Genomic DNA, 19,510 nt, shown 5'->3' on the forward strand with positions numbered 1-19,510 from the left:
GAACCCATGACCTTTCAATCTGGGGGTCGATGCTCCAACCATTGAGCCAAATTGCCACAGCATGGGGGATTTTCATTTCTCCTGCAGCCAAGGAGCCACTCGTCATTTCTCACTCCTGTGTGATTCTTACCAATGCTTCCTACTCTGCACATCAGCACTGCACGATTAATTAACCCAACCTTCCAGTTGTATACTGGTCCTAATTGTTAACCACATCAGCCCTTCCAAATGCCCAGTTAGCTGATGCGGGATGCTAGGTGGGGTTCAACGTGAGGGTGTGTATCTGCTCCCAAACCCCATTCTCCCATCCTGCCTAGTTCTCACTTTCTCTCTCATTTATAGTCTTAGAGCAACTATCTCCCCTCCTGTGGCTGCTCAGCCCTCAGAGTAATGTCAATGATGAGCAATTACAGCCGCAGCTTGGTATATCTTAGTACCTTTGATTTCATTTCTTTCCTGATGTTTGAGCAAGGGCACTGCATTTTCATTTTCTATGGATCCTACAAATTACCAAGCTCGTCCTGAGAGGAGAACAGGTGTTTTTGGTTGGTGAGGAAAGTGTAGTTCGGAATACACTGAATATGAGGAGCCCCTGGCACATCCTGGAGGAGGTTGTGGTTCTTCAGTCCTGAGCTGAAGATGGAAGCTTGGCAGGTACCCGCTGAAAGGGGTCTGGGATGCGATTGTGGGAAGGCTCTGGATGAGGTGGAGGACACTGAAATGGGACCTGGTTACACTTCACCTGATTGGGCTTCAGATACGCCTCCTCTCAAAGCTCACCTCTGTCAGTTACTAGATGAAGACTGGGGGCAGGTTTCTTAATCTTCAAGTTTTCTGATCTGTACCATGAATTCCACATGCCTTTGCACATGCTGGTTTCCAAGGTCAAAGGAGATAGCATCTCAATTTTCATGTCACCCTTCTTTTTCCTTCTGTTCCAGAAGGACCAAGGCTTCTGTGTCTTTGACTCTACAATTTCCTGCCTCCCTTCTGACCTGTTCTTTCTGGAATCCCCTCTTCAGACCTCCAAACTCTCCTTTACCATTTCCTTCTTCTTTGTCCATGTACTATGCTCAGTTTTACTTGTCCATAAAATTCAAAGCACCCAGAATCCTTGAGTCTCGCATATTCAACTGTTTTCAGGAGAAATCCAATCATTAGATAGACATTCTTCAAGGTCTTAGATATTCCTACACTCAGTGTGTAGGAGGCATCTGATTAATATTTCTCTCTCATAGATATTTTTATCTCTCTCCCTCTCCCTTCCTCTCTCTCTCTAATCAATAAAAATGTATATATATTTTTAAATAGAAAAGTACCCATCAGGTTCCCACAATCAAATCTATGTGGCCAATGTCCAATTCTTCTCTCCTTATGTTACAGTTGGAGGTATTTCCCAACTCCTCCAAAGGCATCCTTCTCCCATTGCCTCTCTCTGAGGAAAGGGAGACCATCAATTAGTCCTTCTCAGATCTTTCATCATCCTTTATCAACATATATTCAAACTTAGACCTGTTTCTTCTTTAGTGTAAACAAGGAAACACACACACACACACACACACACACACACACACACACTCACACACTCACTCTTAGTCAGTCCCACATTCCCTTATGCTTTAGTTTTTTTAATTAAATCTTTATTGTTGAAAGTATTACATATGTCCTCCATTGACTCCTTCTAGCCCGACCCCTCCCCTACCACCACACCCCAGGCCTTCACCACCCTATTTTCTGTGTCCAGGGGTTATCTTTATATGCATACAAGTTCTTTCGTTGATCTCTTCCCACCAACTCACCCTCCCCATCTCCTCTCTGAGATTCTGAAGTTGGTTCTATGCTTCTATGTCTCTGGATTGACTTTGTTCAACAATTTATTTTGCTCATTAGATTCCACATATGAGTGAGATCATGTGATACTTATCTTTCTCTGATTGACTTATTTCAGTTAGCATAATACTCCTGAGGTCCTTCCATGCTGTCCCAAAGGGTAAGAGATCCCTCTTTTTTATAGCTCCATAGTATTCCATAGTGTAAATGTCCTACAGCTTTTTTTTTTTCTTTTTATCCACTCATATACTTATGGGCACTTGGGCTGTTTCCAGATTTTAGCTATTATAAAATGTGCTGCTATGAACATACGGGCGCATACATTTTTCTGATTGATGTTTCTGATTTCTTAGGATATATTCCTATAAATCGGATTACTGGGTCAAATGGCAGTTCCATATTTAATTTTTTGAGGAAACTCCATACTGTTTTCCATAGTGGTTGCACTAGTCTGCATTCCCATTAGCAGTGCGCAGGGTTCCTTTTTCTCTACGTCCTTGCCAGCACTTGACGTTTGTTGATTTGTTGACGATAGGTGTGAGATGGTACCTCATTGTCATTTGGATTTGCATCTCTTGGATGATTAGTGACTTTGAGCATGTTTTCATATGTCTCTTGGTTTTCTGTATGTCCTTTTTTGAAAAGTGTCTATTTAGGTCATTTTCCCATTTTTTGATTGGACTGTTTATCTTCCTTTTGTTAAGTTGTATGAGTTCCCTATAAATGTTGGAGATTAAACCTTTATCGTAGATAACATTGGCAAATATGCTCTCCCATTCAGTTGGTTTTCTTGTTGTTTAGTTGATGGTTTCTTTAGCTGTGCAGAAGCTTTTTATTTTGATGTAGTCCCATTTCTTTATTTTCTCTTTAGTTTCCATTGCCCTAGGAGCTGTACCATAAGGATATTGCTACTATATATGTCTGATATTTTGATGCATATGGATTCTTCTAAGATTTTTATGGTTTCCAAAATTATGTTTAAGTCCTTTATCCATTTTGAGTTTATTTTTGTGTATGGTGTAAGTTGATGGTCTAGTTTCATTTTTTTTGTATATGTCTGTCCAATTTTCCCAACACCATTTATTGAAGAGACTGTCTTGACTCCATGGTATGCTCTTGCTTCCTTTGTCAAATATTAATTGAGCATAATGGCTTTGGTCGATTTCTGGGTTCTCTGTTCATTTCCATTGGTCTATATGTCTGTTTTTGTGCCAGTACCAGACAGTTTTGAGAACAGTGGCTTTGTTTTATAGCTTGATATCTGGTATTGTGATCCCTCCAACTTTGTTTTTCTTTCTCAGGATTGCTGCGTTTATTCAGGGTCTTTTTATTTTATTTTTATTCCATATGAATTTTTGGAGGGTTTGTTCTAAGTCTGTGAAATATTCTGTTGGTATATTAATGGGGATTGCATTGAATCTATAGATTACTTTGGACATTTTAATGACATTGATTCTACCAATCAATGAACACAGTATATTATTCTATTTGTTTATATCTTCCTCTATCTCTTTTTTTAATGTCCTATAGTTTTCCGAGTACAGGCTTTTTATTTCTTTAGTTATGTTTATTCCTAGGTATCTTAATTTTTTTGGTGCAATGATAAATGGGATTTTTTTTTTTTTTTTTTAGTTTCTCTTTCTGTGAGTTCATTATTGGTATATTAAAAAGCCATAGATTTCTGGGTGTTAATTTTGAATCCTGCTCCTTGCTGAATTCATTTATTAAGTCTGGTAGTTCTTTTTAAAAATATATTTTTATTGATTTCAGAGAGGAAGGGAGAGGGAGAGAGAGAGAGAAACATCAATGATGAGAGAGAATCAGTGATCAGCTGCCTCCTGAATGCCCCCTACTTGGGGGCAAGTCCACAACCTGGGCATGTGCCTTTGACTAGAATAGATCCTGAGACTCTTCAGTCTGCAGGCCAATGCTCTACCACTGAGCTAAACCAGCTAGGGCAAGTTTAGTAGTTTTTTGATGGAGTCTTTCTATGTACAATATCATGTCATCTGTGAATAATGACAGTTTTACTTCTTTTCCAATTTGGATGCCTTTTATTACTTCTTCTTTTCTGATTGTTATGACTAGCACTACCAGTACTAGGTCGAACAGGAGTGGTGAAAGTGGGCATCCCTGTCTTATTCCTGTTCTTAGGGGAAATGGTTTTAGTTTTTGCCCATTGAGTCTGATGTTGGCTGTAGGTTTGTCAATATATGGCCTTTATCTTGTTGAGATATGCTCCCTCTATTCTCACTTTGCTGAGAGTTTTTATCTAAAACTAGAGGCCTGGTGCACGAAATTCGTGCACGGAGGGGGGGGGGTGTCCCTCAGCCCAGCCTGTACCCTCTCTAATCTGGGACCCCTCGAGGGATGTCCGATCCTAGGATCAGGCCTAAATGGGCAGTCGGACATCCCTCTCACAATCCAGGACTGCTGGCTCCCAACTGCTTACCTGCCTGCCTTCCTGATTGCCCCTAACCGCTTCTGCCTGCCAGCCTGATAACCCCCTAACCACTCCGCTACCAGCCTGATTGATGCCTAACTGCTCCCCTAACAGCCTGTTTGCCCTCAACTTCCCTCCTCTGCCATCCCGGTCACCCCTAACTGCCCTCCCCTGCAGGGTTGATCACCTCCAACTGCCCTCCCTTGCAGGCCGGGGGTCTCCCAACTGCCCTCCCCTGCTGGCCATCTTGTGGTGGCCATCTTGTGTCCACATGGGGGCAGGATCTTTGACCACATGGGGGAAGCCATATTGTGTGTTGGAGTGATGGTCAATCTGCATATTACTCTTTTATTAGATAGGATAGAGGCCTGGTGCAGGAGTGGGGGCCAGCTGGTTTGCCCTGAGGGTCTCCTGGATCAGGGTGGAGGTTCCCTTGGGGCATGGGGCGGCCTGGGTGAGGGGCCTGTGGTGGTTTGCAGGCCAGCCACGCCCCCTGGCAACCCAAGCGGAGGCCCTGGTATCTGCAATTTATTTACCTTTTACAATTGAAACTTTGTAGCCTGGAGCAGAGCCAAGCCTCCTGCATGCTCCACAGCCAGCAGCCATTTCTGTTTGGGTTAATTCACCTTCTATAATTGAAACTTTGTAGCCTTGAGCGGAGGCCTGGGCCCGGCCAGGGTGTGTGGAAAGCTTTGCTTTCTCCATTGCTGCGGGCAACCCTGGCCTGGTCTCTCCAGCTCTGTGGCTGCCGTCATTCTGTTTGAATTTGTTTACCTTCTATAATTGAAAGTTTGTAGCTTGAGTGGAGGCTTAGGCCTGGCAAGAGCATGCGGAAAGCTTGGCTTCCTCTGTTGCCTGGGAAACCTTGCTCTCTGTGGCTGTAGCCATCTTGGTTGGGTTTATTTGCATACTCACCCCTGATTGGCTGGTGGGAGTGGCTTGGGGATAGCGAAGGTGCAGTCAATTTGCATATTACCCTTTTATTAGGTAGGATGGGTGTTGGATTTTGTTGAATGCTTTTTCTGCATGTATTGATATGATCATGTGATTTTTGTCTTTCAATCTGTTTATGTGAAATTTCACATTTATTGATTTGTGAATATTGTACAAGCCTTGCATCCCTGGAATAATCCCACTTGATCATGCTGTATGATCTTTTTAATATATTGCTAGCCTGGGAGCATGTCCATGCAGCATCCACTTACTCTGCACCATTTTTAATCCTCTCGACTAATTTTCTTTCATATTAGTTTTCAATCTTTCATAGAATAGTTTTCATCTTTCATAGAATAGTTTTCAATTTTCAGCAAAACTGGGAACTTCTTCCACCTTCACTCCAAGGTTCTGCAATCTGTTCTGTGTTTCTATTCTCTGGAACTTTTTGGAGCATTCTTATATACCTCTGCCACCACATACACAGCCACCCCCATTATCAACATCTGGCAGAAGAGTAGTAAATTTGTTGGAATTAGTGAACGTACATTGACACATCATAATCACCCAAAGTCCATAGGTTACATTATGGCTCACTTTTGGTGCTTTACATTCTATGATATTTTGAAATATAAAATGACATGTATCTGCCATTATACTATCATATAGAGAAGTCTCTCTGCTCTGCCTATTTATCCTTACCTCCCCCAAACCCCTGGCAATCACAGATATTTTTACTGTCTTCATATTTTTTTCTTTTTAAGAATTACATATTGTTGGGATTATATAGTATAATAGAGGCCCGGTGCACAAAATTCGTGCATGGGGGGGAAGGGTCCCTCAGCAAGGCCTGCACCCTCTCTAATCCATGACCCCTCGGGGGACATCCCTCTCACAATCCAGGACCACTGGCTCCTAACTGCTCACCTGCCTGCCAGCCTGATCACCCCCTAATTGCTCCCCCCTGCTGGCTTGATCACCCCCTAATTGCTCCCCCCTGCTGGCCTGATCGCCCCTAACTGCCCTCCCTTGCCAGCCCGATTGTCCCTAACTGCCCCGTCCCCCCCCCCCCCATGGCCAGATTGGCCCTAACTGCCCTCCCCTGCCAGCCTGATCACCCCTAACCGCCTCTGCCTCGGCCTCCATCACCATGGCTTTGTCCAGAAGAACGTCTGGAAGATGGCAGGTCTAATTAACATATTACCCTTTTATTAGTATAGATAGCTTTTCAGAATGTCCTTTTTTCAACTAGTAATGTGCAGTTAAGGTCTGCTCATTCTTTTTATAGCTTAAGGGCTCATTTTTTTCACATACTGAATAATATTTCATTGTATAGATATACCATGATTTATTTATCTGCTCACCTACTGAAGAAAAACTTGGTTGCTTTTCAGGTTGGGCAATTACAAATAAAACACCATTGTGCAAATTTTTGACATAAACACCATTGTGCAGATTTTTGTGTGGACATAGATTTTCATCTCATTTGAGTAAATACCAAGGAGCACGATTGCTGGATCATATGGTAAGGGTGTGTTTAGTTTACTAGGATTCTGCAAAATGACCATATTATTTTGCATTCCCACTAGCAATGTATAAGGGTTCCTTTTGCTCCACAACCTTGTCAGCATTTGGTGGTGTCAGTGTTCTAGATTTGGCAGTTCTAATGGGTGAGTAGTTGTATCCATTATTTCTAAAATCTAAGCATTGATGATATACATTTCCCTGTAAGCACCAATTTAGTTGCATCAAATACATTTTGTTTTTGTTTTCATTCATCTCAAAGCATTTTAAATTTCCCTTGTGATTTCTTCTTTGACCCATTGTTTATTAGGAGTGTGTTGTTTCATTTCTGTGTATGTGTAAATTTCCTAAATTTCCCTTTGTTATTGAGTTCCAACTTCATTTAATTATGTTCAGATAATATAATTTTCATGGTTTCAATTCTCTTAAATTTTTTGAGATTTGTTTTATGGGGCATCTTATTTTTGCACAGAAGTTAATTTGATACATGCTTGACATCTCCCATCGGATATCTCAAAAAAACTTGAAGATTTTGCACAAAATCACACCCTTGACATTCCAGCCCCCATTTACCCCTCTTCCAGTATTTCCATCTCAGTGAAGGTGCCACTATCCCATGCATATCTCTGGCCTGAACCTAAGATTATCTTCTATATCTCCATCTCCCTTTCTCCATAATTCAAATCTATTGGATTTTACTTTCTTTTTAGATCTCTTAAATCCATTCATTTTTTTTTCCATTTCCATGCCAACACCATAGTCCAAGATAGAACTATTTCTCGCAGAAACTATAGTACCTTTCCTTAGTGCAACCTCTCACCATCTTTATTGGAAAACTGAAACTTTTCTATGAACTTGTTTTCCAATATCTACCATTGCTCTCTTCCATGCCCAGTTTTATATGATAGGCTGTTTCTACTTTATAAATGTACTGATTTTATCAACCTTTTAATTATAATCACATTGCATTAGAAAAAACAACCCCAAATTCTAACAGGGCCTTGCATAGACAGTCTTACTTCATGACCTCTGAAGCCTCTTGTGGCTCCTTGGCTCTCCATCCTTCAGTCTCATTTGTCTGCTTTCAATCCCATGACAGCCCATCCTCCCTCCTGCCACAGGGCCTTTGACCTTTCTGCCCTCCTGCTTCAACTAGGTAAACCCTCTGTGTTCTTCCCATGTCCTTCAATATTCACTTTATAAGGTAGTTTTCCACTGGAGGCCCTTATCTGGGCCTGTAATGACACATTTGTTTGTGTGGTTATTGTCAGTCATTTGCAAGTTCTGTGGAAATAGAATCCTATCGATGTTTGCTTACTGCAGTAGCCTTGGTCAGAGAGGGGCTCAATGAATATTTGTTGGATACAAGGATTTTTCAGGATGATCACTTAGTAAGTTTTATAATGTCTAATGACTGGGATGTATATCTGAAACTAATATAATATTGTATGTCAACTGTAACTGAAAAATAAAAAATAATGTTAAAAACCTAAACAAAAACAAAGACCACACACCCATCCTAGACACAACTTCTATCTTGTATCTCCTGTCCATCCCTGTTTCAGATCAGAACCCAGGCCAGACTCACCTCAAGGTCTCCAGGTGCCAGCGAGGACTTTTCAGGGCGTCACAAAGACTGTGTACTGCGGAGCAGCTCAGAGAGTTCCCACTCAGGTCCAGCTCCTGCAGGCTTCCAGGGACTTTGAGAAGAGAGAAGAAAGTCTGCCACCAGGAATCTGTAAACGGGCCCCAGCTGTGCCTGAGGAGAAAGAGGGATGGGAGATGTGACCGGTGTGTCTGTGGGGTCTTATGTGCACACTGTGCTCAACACCATGGGGTTTGGCTCCTCTGAGTGTCAGGCTGCAATGGGCAGGGATATTGCCAGGGGTGATCAGTCTCTGGAACTGCCCTCTGCTCCCACCATCCTGGGCTAATTGACTCTCTTCCGTGTGGTTTTTCATGATACAGCCCTTGTCATTCTACACTGCGGTGCTCATTTAGTGTGTCTGTTTCTGCCTCAGTCTGGGAATTTCTTGTGGGCTGGGACAGATGTTCATTTAAAAAAAAATCTTCAGTGCCCAGCATAGGGCCTGGTAAAGACCTTGGAGATGCAGACAGTCTTCCTCTCATCAATACAGACTTGCCTTTATTCCTTTGGCACGGATTTTGTAAAGTCCCAGTTTCCAGAAAGGAAAGGAGGAGGTGGGAGGTGGGAACAGAACCTGGGAGAGGTGGTTTAAAGATAGTTTTGTGATGGGATTTTTGTATATTACTATATACTGGTATACTGTTGTCCAGATTGGCTTGTGTGGGACCATATCCCCTTCCCAGGATAGCATGACCATAGGGAGGTTCCCCAGGAGAGAGATGACAAAAGGGAAGGTTCTGGGATAGAACATTTGCAGGATGTGAGAGAGAGGAGGATGGGCTTTGTTTGAAAGTTACAGGATAGACTGCCTTGTATAATTTCCACCAATTTAAATTCTACATTTCACACACTGTTTAAGCGATTTTATCTACTTCAAGATGCAAATAAAATAATAAAATAGATTTTATCTATTTCAAGATGCAAACTGCCATCTCTATTTTATTGCCAGATAAATCCACCTCGATAGCCCAGTAGCACCTTAACCCAATGTGCCCCCAACTCAATTAATCTTTCCCTTCATGTCTGCGGACACTAAATTAACTGGTAAGTGGCTCAAGTCTATTATCCCTTTCTTTCTTTCTTTTTAAAAAAATATATTTTATTGATTTTCTACGGAGAGAAAGGGAGAGAGATAGAGAGTTAGAAACATCAATGAGAGAGAAGCATCAATCAGCTGCCTCCTACACACTCCCTACTGGGCATGTGCCCGCAACCAAGATACATGCCCTTGATTGGAATCGAACCTGGGACACTGGAGTCCGAAGGCCGACGCTCTATCCACTGAGCCAAACCAGTTAGGGCTATTATCCCTTTCTTTTCGGGCTGTTCTGCATTTTCTGTCCGGGATAATCGGGGCCAGGCTCTGGGCTGTGACTGCATAGCCACTCCCTACCTGAAATCCAGTGCTCCTCAGGACACACTCCCTGGGAACCAGGTTCCCTGGTCCACCTTTCTGTGCGGATGTCTATTGGTCAGGTGTGATCGCCTGTTTGTTTTTCATGCTCAGGAGGAGAAGGGGACGCCTTTCTCTAACTTAGTGTCCATGGGAGATTAGACTCAATGCCCACTTATGTGGAACACACAGTCGGCCATTCCCCGCACCACACCCCTGGGATGTCTTCTTAAGAATCTACAGGCCCTAGGGTTCCCTCAGGATTTGTCCCAAGTGCCTCATTTTCTATTGCAATACTGCTTGGCTGCAATACAAATTAGACAATGGGTATCAATGGCCTGAGAATGATAACTTCCAATTTCCAAGTTCTCACTGATCTTGACCACTTCTGCTGCCTGCACGGCAGATGGCCTGAGGTCCCGTATATTCAGGCTTTTTTTTCACACTTAAGGACACATCCTTTTCTCTGTAACAGCTGCTCTCCCTCACAGATTTTCCTTCCTCATGCTAAACCACCCCACGCCACCCTCCCATCTCAAATCCTCCTCCTCCTTCACCACTTTTGATCCTGCTGACCATCCCCCAGTCCCCCAGTCTATGGATCCTCAGTCTCAGCAGCCCTAGAGTCCACCCACCCTACCCAGCAGATCCCACTGCCACCATCCTATCTCATACCCGCTCTGGAGCAAGTCTTTGGCTCTCTTCCTTCCCGCACTCTGGCACTAGCCTTAAAGTGCCCCCTTCGGGAGATTGCTGGTGCCAAATCTGGCTTCATGCCCAGGGCCACGTGAATACCCTCCACTGGCAGGCCCCTGCCCTCCCAGTCCGAGCGGATGCTGCCCCTAACGGGGACCCACAAAGGAACAATCAGGAAGGCCAGATAGGTCACAGGTCTTGAGACCACATGGTTCTCTGCCTGACAGAAGGACTAAGAAAGGCAGCCCCCAAAGCAGTTAATTATTAAAAATTAGCAGAGGTCACCCAGGAAAGACATGAAAATCCCGTAGTCTTCCTCTCTCGCCTTACACAGGCCATGAGAAAATACACCAACCTTGACCCTATAGGCCAGAAGAAACCAAACCCCCAAAGAGACCTTTTAAACATGACCTTTAAGGTTTTTAATAATAGATACAAGGAGACCCAAATCCAAAAACAAAGACGAGATCAGACCAAGGCTGAGGCCCAGACGAAGACCTTTCAGCTCCTAGCCACCACTCTCATAAATCCCAAATAAAGTATTGGTCCTCCAACCAAGGGTAAGTCAGGAGCTAAGCCTCGTCTGGGCCCATGCTTCAAATGCAACAAGAAAGTACACAGGACCAAGTCCTTCCCAAACCCAAGACCCCCGCCTGGGCCCTGCCCAAGGTGCGGGAGGGAAGGCCACTGGAAATCAGAATGTAACCTGGCTCCTCTAGGTCAGACCTCAGCAAGGGCACCCTCTGGATCCGGTTTGGAGCTCCCAGACCTCCTGGGACTAGCCACTGAAGACTGAAGCTGCCCAGGCCCCGAGAGGGCCCCACAGACTTACATCATCAGGACAGAGCCTCGGGTAACGATTGTGGTGGCAGGTAAGCTGATCTTTTTAATTGACAATGGGGACACTTATTCTGCCCTCTCTGAATTTGCTGGGACCCTTGTCCCCTCCTCAGTCTCTATTATGGGGGTTGATGGATCAGTCTCACAGTCATTAGCTACTTCACCTCTACACTGCATCTTACTAAATACCCCCTTATCCACTCTTCTTGCCCGACAGGAGTGGTACACGCATCCCCTCATAAAGCTCAGTTGTCTTAAATGACAGTCAACTACTTCAGTTTCACACTCATCCCACAAAGCTGTGCCATTCCTTAGACTATAAACACTTTATCTCCTCCATGACTGTCTCCTCCTCTAAACAAGAATACTCTCCTTTCTCAGACTCACTAGATGCTCTTGCCTCTACGTTCCCAACTTCAATCTTCTCAGAAAACTCCTCTATAACACGACATGGCGAAGAGACTCTTCACTGAGCCTTTAGATCCCAAGGCCAGCATTCTCACCCATTTAATGCTCTGAAAACTGCTCTGACCTCAGCACCTTTTCACACCTCCCACCCCCCTTTTCCAAAGAACAACTTTCTTCCCTGCAAAAGTACAAACACTTAGATAATAGTCTGGCTACTATCAGAAGCTGAACTCATTATCACCCAAACCTTAGCATGTTGTATTTAAGGAAAAATGTGGCAGTTTTATTTTTTTTTTTTTATTTTATTTTTTTTAAAATATATTTTATTGATTTTTTACAGAGAGGAAGAGAGAGGGATAGAGAGTTAGAAACATCGATGAGAGAGAAACATCGACCAGCTGCCTCCTGCACACCCCCTACTGGGGATGTGCCCGCAACCAAGGTATATGCCCTTGACCGGAATCGAACCCGGGACCTTTGAGTCCGCAGGCCGACGCTCTATCCACTGAGCCAAACCGGTTTCGGCAATGTGGCAGTTTTAAATCCAAGTGGCTAGAGGCCTGGGAGAAGGCTGCTGGGCCTGCTCCCTCCTCCCCCTGCCTTTTCTCCAGCTTCATATGCTTATACATAATTTTCCAAAGTTTTGGAAAGTTAAAAGCTTTAGAGCATTGCTGGATTAAATGATAAACATCTAAATATTTCAATAAGTTTTAAGTTCACCTGCTTTTAACTTTTATTACAGAAAATCTATAAAATAAATTTAGAACTGTTAATGTAATGACTTGTACTTTATTAAAGGTATATTTCTTAAAAGTGAGAATGTTCATAAATGTCAATTTAAGAAATGCTGGTTGCTTATTTTTTATTATCATTGAAAAATTAAAGTTTAAATATTGTATGGTTTTAATAATAGAGGACATAAGGCATGGACATGCATTTTTAAAGGAAAAAGAAAGTGAGTTAAAGTTGTAAGAATGTTTATGAAAGTTGTAAAAAGGTTCATGAAAGTTATAGAAGGTTTGTAGGAAAAACGTTAAAAGGAAGTTATATATATGATACAGGCCAATAAGCCAGAACAAGCAGAATAGGGAACCTAAGATAATAAAACAGCAGTCCACAGCCATCTAGTAAATCCTATCTTCTTCAACCAAGGACACTTAAAGTAAATAATTTAAGACTAAACCTCATTTTGGTATATTAGACTACAACCCTCCAAACTAATGTCTCTTTCCTTCCACCAGGCCATTTGTCATAACTCTTATTGTTCTAGCTTTTGCCCCAGTAATACTAAAATGTATAAAACACTTTGTCTCCATCAGATTACAAGCCCTCCTTGTACTCAGGAAATACCACTCCTAGATACCATCAAAAGCTCCTTTTGTGCCCAGGCCTCATCGTCCCTTTAACTCCCAGAGCAAGAACAATGGTCCAGGTACAGGTGTAGAAACTCATCAGGGTAGAAAGCTCCAGATGCCTAGCAAGGGACAAAACTGGGATAAAACAAAAACCTTGCCCCCATGGTAACCTACCCTCCCATTAGCCTTCCTGGAGGAAAATAACCCCTCTCGCATTTAAGCCAAATGACTAATCTTATCTAATAAAAGAGTAATATGCAAATTAAACACCACTCTGCTATACCCACAAGCCACGCCCACCAGCCAATCAGGAGCAAGTATGCAAATAACCCAACCACGATGGCTGGGGCCACGGAGATAGCAGGAGGGAGGCTTGGGTTTCCCCGGCAAAGGAGGAAGCCAAGCTTTCCGCCTGCCTTGGCCGGCCCAGGCCTGCACTCCAGGCTACAAAGTTTCAATTATAGAAGATAAATGAATCCCAACAAAAATGGCGACAGCCACGGAGCTGGAGAGAGCAGGAGGCTAGGGTTGCCCCTGGTGATGGAGGAAGCCAAGCTTCTGCACATCCTAGCAGGCCCAGGCCTCCACACAAGGCTACAAAGTTGCAATTATAGAAAAATAAATCCCAACAAAAATGGCTGCCACCATGGAGTGAGCTCTAGGCTACAAAGTTTCAATTGTAGAAGATAAATATATCCCAGATACCAGGGCCTCCACTTGGGTCACCAGTGGGCGTGGCCATCCTGCAAACCACCACAGGCCCCTTGCTGAGGCTGCCCCATCCCCACCCTGATCCGGGACACCCTTCAGGGCAAATCAGCTGGCCCCCACCCATGCACCAGGCCTCTATCCTATCTAATAAAAGAGTAATATACAGTTGACCATCACTCTCACACACAAGATAGCCAGCAGGGGAGGGCAGTTGGGAGGGACCAGGCCTGCAAGGGAGGGCAGTTGGGGGTGATCAAGCCTGCAGGGGAGGGCAGTTAGGGGCAAACAGGCTGGCAGGGGAGCAGTTAGGCATCAATCAGGCTGGCAGAGGAGTGGTTAGGGGGTGATCAGGCTGGCAGGCAGAAGCGGTTAGGGGCAATCAGGAAGGCAGGCAGGCGAGCAGTTGGGAGCCAGCAGCCCTAGATTGTGAGAGGGATTTCCAACTGCCCCTTTAGGCCCAATCCTGGTGGTGGGATAGGGCCTAAACGGGCAGTCAAACATCCCTCGAGGAGTCCCAGATTGGAGAGGATGCAGGCTGAGCTGAGGGACACTCTCCTCCTCCCCCCCCCCGGTGCATGAATTTCGTGCACCGGGCCTCTAGTAAATTATATACCTAGACTTTCACATTCCTGCAGATTGTTAGTGACAACATTCCCCCACCTGGAGCAGACTATCCCATCCAAACAGTGCAAGATATTTTTGAATTCATTACAGACCTCTGGCTCCAGGGCGATTTACAGGATTTCTCTCCAGATCACATCTCTTTGTTTACCTTCATAGTGCTCTTATATCCCTAAAATGGCCCCCCTAAAATCGTCACCCTCTTGCAATCCAGTGGTTGCCAACTTTTCAGACCTCACGGACCACCAGTGGTCCGCGGACCACTGGTTGTCAACCATTGCCCTAGACCCGTGGTAGGCAAACTGCGGCTCGCCAGACACATGCGGATCTTTGGCCCCTTGAGTGTGGCTCTTCCACAAAATACCACAGCCTGGGCGAGTCTATTTTGAAGAAGTGGCGTTAGAAGAAGTTTAAGTTTAAAAAATTTGGCTCTCAAAAGAAATTTCAATCATTGTACTGTTGATATTTGTCTCTGTTGACTAATGAGTTTGCCGACCACTGCCCTAGACTATCTTTTAGCCAAAGAGGGAGGGGTTTGTTTAATTGCTAACATCCTTGTTGTTTTTATCTAAACTCTACAGGTCAAAGAGAGGAAAGAACACACACACATTCTACAAAATACTCAATGGCTCAAGGAAATCAGTTAGGAAAGCATAGTCCATATGGTCCAGCCTATAAGCAGCTCTGCCCAAATTAACCTGGCCTTTACCCCTTTTGTTCCCCCTAACACTATTCTCCTCCTCCTTGGGCCCTGCATTTTAAAATTAGTTACCAAGTTTATCCAAACAAAATTACAAGTCCCAATTAACCAGACAGTAGGACAGTTTTCCTTACCCAGGTAAAGGGACCCTACAGGCCTATATCCCAGGAAATATTCCGAATTTACTCCTTTGGCATCCATCAAATACCCTCCCATTCAAGAAGCAGACAAAGAGAAATGGCGACCCATCCCCCTTCTTTTTCTTTATATATCCTTTATGATGGGAATGAAAGTGTTAATCAAGAAATAGGGCTCTAACTTAGCAGAAACTAAATTTGTTCAGCAAGCCTAAGCTTTGCAAAAACATGTTCCCCTTGAGTGAATATTTTACAGGAATTTCTGAGACCACAACGCTTGCACAGCCCAGATACATGCATCAACAGAAGCCACCTGCAGCACAGCCAGGATACCTGCGACAGCAGAAGCCGCCTGCAGTTCTCCCTAAACATCTAAAAAACCTTCTCCCTCCCCCATTCGGGGCTGACTTCTCTCTCGAATTCAACCCATCTGCACCCAGACACCTTAAATAAATATCATTTTGACTACATTAAGCCTTGAGTTAGTTCTGTAAAAATTTGGCCCAACTCGGAACCTTTCAGTGTTATATTAGGCTACTTCATAGCATAAGAAGACAGTCATAATATAAAAATAAAGGGCCCTAGAGCATCAGCCTGCAGACTGAAGGGCCCAGGTTTTGATTCCAGTCAAGGGCACATACCCAGGTTGCAGGCTTGATCCCCAGTAGGGGGAGTGCAGGAAGCAGCCAAAAAATGATTCTCTCTCATCATTAATGTTTCTTTTTCTCTTCTCTCTTCCTCTCTGAAATCAATAATGATATATTTAAAATAAAAATAAAGGAATAAAGCTGACTGTGAAATAAAATGTACAGTATGACTCAGTTTTGCTCTAAAACGTGCATAAAAATAAGACTAGAGGATATATACCTCAATTTATAATGATAGTCACCTGTGAGCGATAGAAATTGGGTTGATATTAATTTTGCTTATTTACAAGTCTTCATTTTTCTACAATAAACATTAGTTTTATATTAGAAAAAAACAACATTGTAAAAGCCTAAGTGACTGTCCTACCAGTAGCTATGATGTACAATGACCACCAGGGGGCAGATGCTCAACGCAGGAGCTGCTAAGCTGCAGTGACTTGGAAGCTGCAGTTCTTGGGTGACACACCGGGAACCAGAGAAGAGGGAGCCCAATTCCAAGGTGCATCACCTGAGAACCACCTTCTTGCAATCCAGGATCCCTCAGGGGATGTCAGAGAGCTGGTTTCAGCCTGATCCCCACAGGCCAGACCAAGGGATCCCACCTGTGCATGAATTCATGCACCGGGCCTCTAGTCTGAAAATAAAATACCCAAGTCTACCATTTCTTTATCTGAGACTCCGCACTAATCAGGTCCACTTGTGTGATCCCCTCTTCTTAAACTACGATTCCACCTTGTCCATGCCTCTCTTGCGAGGGACTTTGCATGCTGTTCTAGTTATTGGATGGATGTCTGTCTTCTCTCCCAGATTTGAGTTCTTTGAGGACAGGGCTGTGCTTTATGAATCTGTGATCTTTAGGGGTTGGTGTAAAATCAGTGCTTAATACACACTTATGGAGTGAATCGTTTAAAGGGCAGATAGGCATCTCAAAGTACTAATGGATCAAAACTGCCCCTGAGGTAGGGAACCCGGATGTGGAAGTTAACAGTGTTGCTGGTGCTGGAGGGTCATTTGAGAAATCTACTCTGTCATACTCAGATGGTGGGTTTCAGTGGAGTCCCTGGAGCAATAGTGCATCATTGAAACAAAGAGGGAAGTTAGTTTTGTAGAGAAAAATGAAGACTCCTTTTCAGATAGACACATTCTGAGGTCACAGGGGAGAACTTAGGACCAATGTCATAGTCAACAGCCATCAAGGGGGTGCCTGAAGCAGCTGAGTGAGCTGTTGCATGAAGGGAAGTATGTGTGAGGAAGAATCAGAGGTAGGTGGGCTGGGTGGAGGGCAGCTGACGTCAGCATGGGGGTGGAAGTGCACCCAGGAGAGAAGGTAGCCGTTGTGACAGAGACAGGAAGAGAAGCAGCAGTGCAAGGCAGAGCCACAGCAGGCTGCCCAGAAGCAGGGAGGGAAGGTCAAATGGTCAGATACTGCTGCAGAGGACCCTAGGTAGACGGAGAATGGGGGACAGATTAGGCTGTAAGAAGTCACTTGTCACATCAATCCTTTCCCCTGGGGCTAGGCTTAGTGAGAGTGCCCCCAGTGGTCAGGACAGTGATACCAACAGATCAGCTGCAGAGAGGAGGGATGGGGAGCACTTACAGAAATACACTGTGAAATACACTGTAAGTCCTTCCTGCTTGTCTGTGCTGTCCACTCTCACTCAGTTGAAGCCTTTTAATGTGGTGGCAGAATGTAAAAAAGAAAGTGAACAGCAGGAGCTCCATGTCAGTTTGGATACATATCCTCATATCATTAAAAGTGAAAATATTTTTCATAAAGTTTTCATCCTGAATCTCATAAAAACAGTGCAGCAAATGCCAAGAATATGGGTCTAGGTTCAGATGCTTCTTAAGGGCCATACTCTTGGTCAACAGCAGCAGATAGGAATGCCGCTCCCGAGACAGGCTGCATTTGAAAATGCTCTCCATCTCTCTCATCCCCTGATCACTCAAAAGGCCAAACAGGAAACATGTGGTTGGTTCCCCAAAAAGGTCATCCTTGTCATATACATCTGTCAAGTCTTTTATAATTTTGATGTTATTAAAGTGATCACTTTTCAACACTCTATTGCCTAATGCATAGGACATTGCTGCAAAGAACTCCTGGAAGCACAGGTGAATGAAGCTGTAGCTCCGAGGGGTGGGGTGCTCTTGAAGGATACCCATGTTTAAGAGAGTGGAGATGTTGGCCCCATCTAACTCATGTTTCCTGAAGTCCTCTGGATGGAACAGAGTCTTTCCTTGCCAGGTGCCTTCAGCAGCCAGAGAGCAGAAGCCCCTCAGTTTAGTCCCGAGGGACTGAGCCTGGAGAACGTGGAAAAAGTAGTGCAGACAGAGGGCTGTGGTCGTCTGGGAGGTCAGTGAGAGTGGTTGCTCCTGCTCCATCTGCTGCTTCAGGCAAGTGCAGACCAGCCAGGACACCAAGGGCATGAGACACATGGTCAAGAGTGCTGGGTTGGATTCAACCGAGGTGAAGGCTCTAATCGCTTGGCTCTGATCTGTGAAATATTGGAAGAAATACTCCTTCCTGGCCGACTCGGAGAATCCCATGACCTCCACCCAGCGAGAATGCTTTAAAGAAGTTTTGAGCCTCCACAGAGCTGTGATCCGAGCTGTGATCAGCAGGGAAGCCGTGGGAAGTAAGGTTTTCTTCAGCAAACTGCCCAGCAGTGTGTGCACCTGCTGCTGCTGGCTCCAGTGTAGACAGAGCTCAGAACTCTCCTCCTTCAAGTCCCATTTTGGTTCATCTAAGTTATCAAGAATGAAGAGCAGCTGCTCTGGCTGAGACAGGATCTGCCCAATGGGAGGAACAAGAGCAGCCCAGTCTTTTGTGATGAGCTCAGCGAGACTCATTGTCTCTGACTGGGCCAGCTCTCTGCAGTTGAAGTAGAAGACATGCTTGAAGCGGTCCTTGAACAGCCAGCCTTCCTCCCAGGCTCTCCTCACCTGCCTGGCCAGGGTTGACTTCCCAATTCCAGCAACCCCATGCACCACGACAGTGGGAGGCTCTTCCTGGGTCAGTCCTGGGCCAAATAAGTCTCCAATCTCCATCAAATGTCCTTGTTCATCTACCACCTCGTGATTCCTTCTTCTCCTGAGCCGGAAGTCATAGCCTCTGGGTTGAGATCTGTGCAGAAGTAGCAGCTGTGGGAATTTTTGGTGCAAATACTCATTTCTCCATGACTGAGTAGGGCAGGAACTCTCTCTCCTTTGGTTCTGGTGTTTTTCTTTGATTCCTACAGAAAGGAGAGGAAGATGAAACATTTGTTTAATTGTTTCTCCATTTATTCCACAATTGTTTTTTGAACTCACTTGCAGCTACACGCTGTGCTGGTTGGTGATACGGTATATTCTTTTCAGATCGTGTAGAAAATATGGGTCTTGGGGGGAAGATCCCTGTCAAGTTTTGACTTGAGCAAATCATTCTCATAGTGTGATGTTTCTTCCTTCTGCAAATATTAATCAATGGCTAACATTGTCAGACACTGATTTAGAGGTTTGGGATAAAGAGTGAACAAACAGACACACCTGTTTGCTCTCATTAATTCCATAACCTGAGCTATGAGCCCCACTGAGCTTACAATTTTTTATTAGTAAATTGTAAGTGGTCATGGTCGAGTGAAGGAG

The 19,510-nt window shown here is 44.3% G+C and overlaps 1 protein-coding gene across 1 annotated transcript in view; it reads right to left on the reverse strand.

Moving 5' to 3' along the window:
• Positions 1-19,510, reverse strand: part of LOC103299921 (NACHT, LRR and PYD domains-containing protein 1) — an 84,370-nt gene that overhangs the window by 47,519 nt on the left and 17,341 nt on the right. The window contains 2 exon segments of the mRNA XM_054709358.1: positions 8,319-8,483; positions 17,484-19,119. Of these exon segments, the coding sequence (XP_054565333.1) occupies positions 8,319-8,483; positions 17,484-19,119 (1,801 nt within the window).

Source organism: Eptesicus fuscus, chromosome 20 (assembly GCF_027574615.1).
Source record: "Eptesicus fuscus isolate TK198812 chromosome 20, DD_ASM_mEF_20220401, whole genome shotgun sequence".
Classification (NCBI taxonomy): Eukaryota; Metazoa; Chordata; class Mammalia; order Chiroptera; family Vespertilionidae; genus Eptesicus; species Eptesicus fuscus.